At 47.3% G+C, this 10,564-nt stretch overlaps 1 protein-coding gene across 1 annotated transcript; it reads left to right on the top strand.

Moving 5' to 3' along the window:
* Positions 1 to 47: 47 nt before the first annotated feature.
* MED29 (mediator complex subunit 29) lies at positions 48 to 9,427 on the top strand. The gene is made up of 4 exons (XM_073641705.1): positions 48 to 407; positions 2,051 to 2,109; positions 4,386 to 4,470; positions 8,729 to 9,427. Exons 1-4 carry the CDS (start codon positions 63 to 65, stop codon positions 8,957 to 8,959), a joined length of 720 nt encoding a protein of 239 aa, XP_073497806.1. The 5' UTR covers positions 48 to 62; the 3' UTR covers positions 8,960 to 9,427.
* The last annotated feature ends 1,137 nt before the right edge of the window (positions 9,428 to 10,564 follow it).

Here is a 10,564-nt window from a genome sequence, read left to right on the forward strand (position 1 = left end):
TTTTTTTAAACTTTCAGGCAAAAGTCAAAGACAGCCCCTAAAGGTCCCCAAAGCACAGGAGCATGACGGGATATGTAGTTTTTGTGTGGATGTGCGTCATGTATTGTAAGAAGGAAGCGGAAAGGCGGGACTATGCAAATAAAGTTGTGACGTGCGCTTCGTGGTTGAGTGACAGTCAGGATGGCGAATCAGCTGCCGGGATTGTGAGTGTACGGAACTGTGCTGCAGTAATGGCGGCGTCCATGAATCAGGCTTTAGGACCCCAGACTCTGGGGGCGGCCGGGGGACCCCAACTTGGACCCATGGGAAGTCAGCAACAGCAACTGGGACTCGCCCAGCAACAACAGGATTTCGACCCAGTGCAGAGATACAGGATGCTTATTCCTCAGCTGAAAGAAAGCCTGCAGGTACTGGCCAACTACGGGAGCCAATCAGATCATTGCTTTAATGTCCTTACCTGGTAGGAGCTGCAATCTGATTGGTTGCTATAGAACACAAGGCATAAGGTATCTTCCATGGCAACCAATCCGATTACAGTTCTTTTTTTCCTTCCCTGGCTTGGAAATGAAAGCAGTGATGTGATTGGCTGCTATGGGGAGCAGTTTCTCTATTCCATTTTATATGCTACAGTGCAAGCGGATGAATGTGTGCTGCCAAGTGATGGCGCTGCCCCTCAGTATGGACGTTCTAGAGTGGGAACAGCCATTTGTAACTGCTCTGGTTATAACACTAGACTTGTTGGCCATAACAACCAATCACAGTTCAGCTTTTATTTCCTAACCTGTGGAAAAATGAAAGCTTCGCCGTGATTGGTAGCTTTTATTTAACACAGTCAAACGGTCCTTGTTGCCCTTAGTAACCGGCCAAGTTCTGTCTCCAGTGCAGCACTGGACCTGGCACTGGTTGTTGGGGCGGCCTATCACTAACGTGTGATGTGTGCCTGGCGCCTGTCCATTCCCTAGTGACCGTGGAAACATGGCGCAGGAAGTAACAAGAAAACCAAAATAGGTTCATCTGTTTTTTTTTCTTCTTTCTCTTTGTGGACAAGTTACATAATAATAATAATAATAATAATTAATAATTAATACATCTATATAATTTGCAAAACATAATATGAAAAATGAGTCACCTGGAAAAAAAAATATATATTTTTTTTCCATAAAATGTATTTTATATTACATACATAAAGCAGAGAAAGTTACACAGACTAGATATCTGCACGGCCGTAGCAACCCGGGGAATGAATTCACCAGATTACTGGGTATGGAAACGGCCTCGTGTGTCAGCTGCGCGGGGGGGTCCCGGCCTCGTGTGTCAGCTGCGCGGGGGGGTCCCGGCCTCGTGTGTCAGCTGCAGGGGGTGATCGGCCTCGTGTGTCAGCTGCAGGGGGTGATCGGCCTCGTGTGTCAGCTGCGCGGGGGGGTCCCCGGCCTCGTGTGTCAGCTGCGCGGGTGGGTCCCCGGCCTCGTGTGTCAGCTGCGCGGGGGGGTCCCGGCCTCGTGTGTCAGCTGCAGGGGGTGATCGACCTCATGTGTGAGCTGCGGAGGGGGGTCCCCGGCCTCGTGTGTCAGCTGCGTGGGGGGGGTCCCCGGCCTCGTGTGTCAGCTGCGTGGGGGGGTCCCCGGCCTCGTGTGTCAGCTGCGCGGGGGGGTCCCCGGCCTCGTGTGTCAGCTGCGCGGGGGGGTCCCCGGCCTCGTGTGTCAGCTGCGTGGGGGGGTCCCCGGCCTCGTGTGTCAGCTGCAGGGGGTGATCGGCCTCGTGTGTCAGCTGCGGGGGGGGGTCCCCGGCCTCGTGTGTCAGCTGCGGGGGGGGGGGGTCCCCGGCCTCGTGTGTCAGCTGCGGGGGGGGGTCCCTGGCCTCGTGTGTCAGCTGCGGGGGGGGTCCCGGCCTCGTGTGTAAGCTGCGGGGGGGAGGGGGAGACCCCGGCCTCGTGTGTCAGCTGCGGGGGGTCCTCGTGCAGGTCCCATGGGTTGGATCTTTGCTGATAAACAACACGAGCCGCAGGAACGTGTCCACCTTTATGGTCTTTAATATTCTTATTACTTTTCAGAACCTCATGAAGATCGCAGCCCTGAACCTGGCCCAGAACACCAACATAGATAACGGGCAGTAAGTATTGTGTGCAGTTATCAGTGGTGGCCCATAGAGGGCGCTCCTGGCCATATCGCGGGCCCCACTGTAATTTACAGGCTGTTCTAAGGTTTGGTAGTTCTCCTGTGTCCTGTGGATGGAGAATAACGTCCTGAGCTCTGGGACCCCCTGACTCAGAGCCGTGGGGTCCTGTGCACGTCTCCTGTAGGTGACGCAGCCTGTGATCGTTTCATATCTTACTGTATTGCGGTATATAGTGACATTCACATTCTCCCGTGTAGCCGCAGCTCAGTCACAAGCGAGGCTTTATGGGAGGACCACAATGGCAGCAATACGGCAGGCCTTTAGCAGATCCCCAGCTGCCATAACACATCTATGGCACCATGCTGCAGGTGGGGGCAGTGGGAGATGGAGCACGGTCGCATCAGAGACCGGGCCTCTGTCAGTGATTGACAGCAGCATTGCTGTTAGCTGCAGGTGTCGGCTGAGTAATCTAGCTGTCATCTGCTGCAAGCAGGGAGCGCCTGCACCATACAGCTGCACCCAACATACACCATACATGTATGACAGATCTTGGGAAAGGGTTAAAAGCCCTCATACAGCTACAACCGGAAATAATGAAGTACAGAGATGGGGGAGGGGTGAATATAGGTGATAAAGGGTTAAAACCCTGTGCATCACCTTTAGCGTGTTGATTATAATCTCCTCCACTAGGTGGTGCTGCAGGCTAAAGAAGTCAATGGTATCGTGACCTCGTTTGATTTGTACACAGTCTGGGTGCAGTGATCATGTGATCGGCACCAGGAAAGAGCCGGGTTGGTTTTGCTTGTTAAAGGGCCAGAAGAGTTCTGCTTAACACCTATTGAAGGACACATCCATCATGGAGCAGGTCGGGGTGATTGGAGTGGGCTCGTCTCCCATAGGTCAGATGCCGCTGGCTGTGCTACACAGCCACCATCTGCCTCCAACAGCAGAGACTGCAGCTAAGCTCCGATCACTGCTGATAGCGGGTTCAGGTCCCCGAAGGATTTTGCTGAAATTGTTGCAGTCAGTCCAGATACTACACACTGCTCAAAAGAATAACGGGAACACTGAAATAACCCATCCTAGATCTGAATGAATGAAATATTCTCATTGAATACTTTGTTCTGTACAAAGCTGAATGTGCTGACAACAAAATCACACAAAAATCATCAATGGAAATTTATTAACCAATGGAGGCCTGGATTTGGAGTCACCCCCAAAATTAAAGTGGAAAAACACACTACAGGCTGATCCAACTTCGATGTAATGTATATATATATATATATGTGTGTGTCTATGTGCAGTATCTATCTTTACTGCAACACAGAATCTTAAAATCAAGACTCGCTCAACTTGCAGGTAGAATTTCTCACAGCCAATGGCATCTAAGAGTCGTGCCGCTGCACCCTTCTCCCTCTCCTGGCACTGCGTACGCTCAGTTACATGAGAGTCGTGCCGTTGCACACTTCTCCCTCTCCTGGCACTACGTACGCTCAGTTACATGAGAGTCGTGCCGCTGCGCACTTCTCCCTCTCCTGGCACTACGTACGCTCAGTTACATGAGAGTCGTGCCGCTGCACACTTCTCCTTCATCCCCCCCCAGTGGTGACGGCAGGCCTTCTCCTTCATCCCCCCCCCAGTGGTGACGGCAGGCCTTCTCCTTCATCTCCCCCCCCAGTGGTGACGGCAGGCCTTCTCCTTCATCTCCCCCCCCAGTGGTGACGGCAGGCCTTCTCCTTCATCCCCCCCCCCAGTGGTGACGGCAGGCCTTCTCCTTCATCCCCCCCCCCAGTGGTGACGGCAGGCCTTCTCCTTCATCCCCCCCCCCCAGTGGTGACGGCAGGCCTTCTCCTTCATCCCCCCCAGTGGTGACGGCAGGCCTTCTCCTTCATCCCCCCCAGTGGTGACGGCAGGCCTTCTCCTTCATCCCCCCCAGTGGTGACGGCAGTCCTTTCTTCTCATCCTGCAGTGGTCACCGCAAGGTAGAAGCCCCCAGCGCTCTTATTATGTAATGTAATGGGCTACTGGATGCTTCCTCTGCCCAGCGAGAGCCATCTGTGCCCACTCTTGCCGGGGAAGATGGCGCTCAGACGCAGTTAGGAGGCCGGGTACACTCGGGTCAGGGTGGAAGCACCTGACCACCAAATGCACAAAAACATCAGGGAAACCAGAGCTGATTTTCTAATCACCGCCTGCTAAGCCATAGTGAGCGTTCTGCCAGCCCAGACTGCGCTGCTCACTACCACCCCCATCTTCTGTCTCTCCTACAGGAAAATTGGTGATGGCGGCGTTCAGAGGTTCGATAAGAGTCTGGAGGAATTCTACGCCCTGTGCGACCAGCTGGAGCTGTGTTTGGTAAGTGCCGTGCCCGCGCTGTGTCGTGTTTGCAATCTTTAGGCTTTAATGCCTTGTTCTTGTGCAATTAGTGGCCAGCGACGGCGAGTTGTCAGCCCACTACAGACACGGTGGCTGCGTCTTCATTGCCCCTTGCTGACTTGCTTGACAAGTTGTCTGACTAATTTTACTTATTACCAAAAAGACATAAAGTCCTCTGCTTTTTGGAAGAGGAAATGGATTCTGAGCTCGCACTCGTCTTCTCTATTTCTCTTACTGAATATGTTATGATAAAGTTTCTTATTGTTTTTATGTTAAATGTATTTTTTTTTTAAATGAAAGGTGTTTTTATAATTTTAAAAATTTTTTATCACTATTTATTAAAAATTAAAAATATCTTGCAATTTTTACACTGACTGCTAAGCCTAATACCAGACTTACACTTGTTATTTTGCACAAATGACTTTTCAGCAGTCTCATTATCATCACAGGATTGCAATAACAACTCTATATAGAGTAGATAACACAGGATCCACCATTCACAATAGGTGATGTCACAGCTCACCTCCTCCTCCTCCTGTACAATGACTGACAACACCTCTATATACAGTAGATAACACAGGATCCACCATTCACAATAGATGATATCACAGCTCACTTCCTCCTCCTCCTGGACAATGACTGATAACACCTCTATATACAGTAGATAACACAGGATCCACCATTCACAATAGGTGATGTCACAGCTCACCTCCTCCTCCTGTACAATGACTGATAACACCTCTATATACAGTGGTGGCCAAAAGTATTGGCACCCCTGCAATTCTGTCAGATAATACTCAGTTTCTTCCTGAAAATGATTGCAATTACAAATTCTTTGGTATTGTTCTCTTCATTTAATTTGTCTTCAATGAAAAAACACAAAAAGAATTGTCCTAAAGCCAAATTGGATATAATTCCACACCAAACCTAAAAAAGGGGGTGGACAAAAGTATTGGCACTGTTTGAAAAATCATGTGATGCTTCTCTAATTCGTGTAATTAACAGCACCTGTAACTTACCTGTGGCCCCTAACAGGTGTTGGCAATAACTAAATCACACTTGCAGCCAGTTAACATCGATTAAAGTTGACTCAACCTCTGTCCTGTGTCCTTGTGTGTACCACATTGAGCATGGAGAAAAGAAAGAAGACCAAAGAACTGTCTGAGGACTTGAGAACCCAAATTGTGAGGAAGCATGAGCAATCTCAAGGCTACAAGTCCATCTCCAAAGACCTGAATGTTCCTGTGTCTTCCTTGCACAGTGTCATCAAGAAGTTTAAAGCCCATGGCACTGTGGCTAACCTCCCTAGATGTGGACGGAAAATAAAAATTGATGAGAGATTTCAACGCAAGATTGTGCGGATGGTGGATAAAGAACCTCGACTAACATCCAAACAAGTTCAAGCTGCCCTGCAGTCCGAGGGTACAACAGTGTCAACCCGTACTATCCGTCGGCGTCTGAATGAAAAGGGACTGTATGGTAGGATACCCAGGAAGACCCCACTTCTTACCCCGAGACATAAAAAAGCCAGGCTGGAGTTTGCCAAAACTTACCTGAGAAAGCCTAAAACGTTTTGGAAGAATGTTCTCTGGTCAGATGAGACAAAAGTAGAGCTTTTTGGCAAAAAGCATCAACATAGAGTGTACAGGAAAAAAAAAGAGGCATTCAAAGAAAAGAACACGGTCCCTACAGTCAAACATGGCGGAGGTTCCCTGATGTTTTGGGGTTGCTTTGCTGCCTCTGGCACTGGACTGCTTGACCGTGTGCATGGCATTATGAAGTCTGAAGACTACCAACAAATTTTGCAGCATAATGTAGGGCCCAGTGTGAGAAAGCTGGGTCTCCCTCAGAGGTCATGGGTCTTCCAGCAGGACAATGACCCAAAACACACTTCCAAAAGCACTATAAAATGGTTTGAGAGAAAGCACTGGAGACTTCTAAGGTGGCCAGCAATGAGTCCAGACCTGAATCCCATAGAACACCTGTGGAGAGATATCAAAATGGCAGTTTGGAGAAGGCACCCTTCAAATATCAGGGACCTGGAGCAGTTTGCCAAAGAAGAATGGTCTACAATTCCAGCAGAGCATTGTAAGAAACTCATTGATGGTTACCAGAAGCGGTTGTTCGCAGTTATTTTGGCTAAAGGTTGTGCAACCAAGTATTAGGCTGAGGGTGCCAATACTTTTGTCCGGCCCATTTTTGGAGTTTTGTGTGAAATGATCAATGATTTGATTTTTGCTTCATTTTCTTGTGTTTTTTCCTTGCAAGCAAATTAAATGAAGAGAATAATACCAAAGAATTTGTGATTGCAATCATTTTCAGGAACAAACTGAGTATTATCTGACAGAATTGCAGGGGTGCCAATGCTTTTGGCCACCACTGTACAGTAGATAACAGGAGATCCACCATTCACAATAGCTGATATCACAGCTCGCCTCCTCCTCCTGTACAATGACTGATAACACCTCTATATACAGTAGATAACACAGGATCCACCATTCACAATAGCTGATATCACAGCTCGCCTCCTCCTCCTGTACAATGACTGATAACATCTCTATATACAGTAGATAATACAGGATCCACCATTCACAATAGATGATGTCACAGCTCACCTCCCCCTCCTCCTGTACAATGACTGACAACATCTCTATCTACAGTAGATAACAGGAGATCCACCATTCACAATAGATATCACAGCTCACCTCCTCCCTCTCCCTTCAGAATGGCCTTTGCCAAGTTTAGAGCATGCTCAGTTGATGTTTCTAGACAAGTAGGAGTTTAATATTAGTCCAAGTTGCCAGTAGGAAAATTGCAAGATTGTTTTTATTTTTTTTAATAGTGATGTGAGAAAAAAAAAATTACGGAAAATAAAAAATAGACATTTAACATAAATAAAACAGTTTAAAAAAAAACAAGTCCTTTTCTGATGACCAAAAGGAATCGTCGGGGTTCAGCAGATACTGGTGTGGGGATGTCCCGTATACACAGTGATCTCTGCAGCCAATGACTGGCCTCAGTGGTCATGCGGAGGCAGGTGGCTAGAAATCGCTGACTTAAGTGATTGGCTGCAGCAGTCAGGCGTGTATACAGGACATCACCGCTGCAGCTCTGTGAGCAGAGGGGGAGACAGCACTGATCGGCAGAGACTTCTGTAGAAAAGTATTGATGATTTTGGATTTTTTTTTTTTAACCATTAACTGACCCATGTTATGGAAATGGACAATCCCTTTAAGGTCCTCTGGTTTCTTTGGAAACCTGAATAAGTTTCTAATAAACTGTTGTCCCAGTAGCTGCTTCCTGTCGGTGAATGGACGTTCATTGCTTCCACCCTAATGTGCTCCTCCTTATTATATTAGTGTAAATGAGATTACAGGGGTACTCCCATCTCGGTAAGTGACTGCATTTTAAGATGTGCCCTCACTCTATGATGGATTGAGGTCTGACGTCTGGGACCACCGCAGCTCTGAAGAGGCGGCATCCACTTCCGTTTTCCACGCGCGTTAGGTCTCCTCCCGGCTAATCCGGCCACACTCGCATGAATAGAACGGGCGGCTGTGAACGCCACTTTAAGGGGGACTCGGCACTACTGCCTTTTCATTCTCAGTGATGGTCCCTTTTAGTGATATGTCATGAGTTACTAAATGGCGGAATACCCCTTTAAGACTGTAGTAAAAAAAAGTGAAGTGTTAGGAACTTGCCGATTTTTTTTAATCTCGATACTTAAAGATGTTGTCCAGGATTAGAAAAACTTTGCTGCCTCCCTAGAAGCAGCGTCTCCCCCTGACCATGGGTTGGTTCTGCTATTGCAACGCAGTCACATTGAAGTAAATGGAGCTGAGCTGCAATACCAGCACAACCTGTGGTCTGAGGAGGCAGCCATGTTTTTCTAATCCTTTACAATCCCCTTTAAAAGGTTGATAGTCGGAGTCTTCTCGGCTTTCTGGAGCGAGTTTTCTCGCTGCGTATTTCTGAGGAATCTCAGGAATGTAAATGGATGAAACAGGAGCCATGCTTGTCCCGTCACAGCTGGAGTTAATATTATACGCTGGGGAAGGGAGGTGTCGCTGCGGCGGCGGTGGTGGTGGAGGAGTCACAGAGTGGGCCGCTTGCTCCGGAAGTCGGGGGCGTGAGAAGGATCGGCAGATTAGGATTACAGGAATTTGGGATGTGGTCCTGCTGAGTGCTGACCTCTCTCTCTTTTTTTTTTTTTTTTTTTTTTTTTTTTTTTTTTCAGCGCCTCGCCTATGAGTGCCTTTCTCAGAGCTATGACAGTGCCAAGCACTCGCCGACCCTGGTGCCCACGGCCACCAAACCAGACGCCGTGCAGACCGAGAGCCTGCCCTACACCCAGTATCTGGGCATGATCAAGTCTCAGATCTCTTGTGCCAAGGACATACATAACGCCCTGCTGGAGTGCTCCAAAAAGATCATGGGCAAGACGCCAACCACACAGGGCGTCTTGTGACCCATCTCCACACCATTGCATCATTATTGTTGCGATTGGAGACAAGACTCTGCTTTTTGGGGATTTTTTTTCTATCGGTGTTACCAATAACTCCAGGGGATGCCCTGCTTCTCAAAAGAACCCACCACCATAAGTTTAGACTCCCTCCTTGTGTCAGGTGGAAATCTACAGCATGGATCAAAATCTTTCTAATACACTTTAACGTATTTAATTTTTTTATTTTTAAGATCTCTGCTTTCTGTCGATGCAGGCAATCCTGATCTGTGCTCTCATTCCCTGACGGCAAGTGACGACAAGCTTAAAAAAAAAACAGCGGTCAGGAATGAAAACGCAAAGGGCATCAATTCATCATTTCCGGAGGGGTTTGTAAGTCTCTTTTCTTTGATGTTGCGCCAAATTCCTCAAAACGGCGCACGTAGGTCATAACTTCTGAGCAAAATGAAATAAAAGTTTCTTAGTTTTGTCCTATTACCATTTTTTTAAGTGAAATTTGCGCTACAGTTTCAGGTGTTTGTAAAAGGGGGTGGACTGGGGTACGTTCATGCCAAAAAAAAAAAGGTTGTGACTTTTGAAAACTCTGCAATTGATAAATCGTCCAAAAACATCTGGAATCTCCAAATCTCTCCTTCTAACGTAAAAATAAAAATCACACATATAAAATAAAAAAAAATGTCAAAAACGAGACCAAAAAAGGCGCAAATACAATGAATACAACAACTCTATAACAGCGGTATTTTCTTGTTAGGTCCAAACTTAAAGGGAGTCTTCCCAACTTGTAAACTGATGGGGTACCGCTAGGATAAGACGTCTGGGAATGAAGGTCGCCACCGCACTGATTGAGCGCAGTGTTAATGCGCTGAGAAGTCACCGTTTCAGTGCATTGACACGCCCCCAGTGCACTTCCAGCCTCATTTGCATATGACTTCTATTCTAGATTTCTCATGACTGGTGCATTGGATTTTTATAAAAAAGATGTCATGTTTATAGGTGGGCAAGCACCTATACAGCCGTACCACTACTGCCATATGTAAAAATGCACACTTTAAAAACAGCCGATACCTTCAGGGTGATGTCTACTGATGCTGCGTACAATAAACTGATGACTTATTCGGCTGGTGGTGGTCAACGCATCCTGTGAATTAGCAGTGGACTACCTGAGCCCCATCATTAGGGCCCGGCTAGTGGGTCGGCCACGTGGGCAGATCATATTTGCGGGCCCGTAGACTGAGGTCTTTCTCTACAGATCTGCACGTGATTGAGCCGATCGTGTAATATGCAAAGCGATTATTCAAACCACTATCTTCAGCTTTCTTTTCATATTAAAAATACCTGTCGCCCCGACCCGTATACTGCCGAGTGACCTTTTACCTTTTATTTTACTGCTTCAGTAAAATTCCTGGCATTAATACACTCAGTAGAGGCATGGTTGTCTGATATTCTAGGTTATTCGCTCATATACATTGACATGTAAAAGTTTGGGCACCCCTGGTCAAAATTACTGTTGTGAACAGTTAAGCAAGTTGAAGATGAAATCATCTCTAAAAGGTCTAAAGTTACAGATGACACATTTCATTTTGTATTTTAGGCAAAAAAAAATATTTTTTT

Source organism: Phyllobates terribilis, unplaced genomic scaffold (assembly GCF_046119375.1).
Source record: "Phyllobates terribilis strain yellow unplaced genomic scaffold, ASM4611937v1 Scaffold_7__3_contigs__length_470593459, whole genome shotgun sequence".
Taxonomy (NCBI): domain Eukaryota; kingdom Metazoa; phylum Chordata; class Amphibia; order Anura; family Dendrobatidae; genus Phyllobates; species Phyllobates terribilis.

Bases quoted from the DNA above. Each gene is read 5' to 3' on its own strand.
- MED29 (XM_073641705.1), top strand. From the start codon at position 63: ATGACGGGATATGTAGTTTTTGTGTGGATGTGCGTCATGTATTGTAAG. The intron at 408-2,050 runs GTACTGGCCAAC...ATTACTTTTCAG, and splicing joins AGCTGAAAGAAAGCCTGCAG to AACCTCATGAAGATCGCAGC. The intron at 4,471-8,728 runs GTAAGTGCCGTG...TTTTTTTTTCAG, and splicing joins ACCAGCTGGAGCTGTGTTTG to CGCCTCGCCTATGAGTGCCT.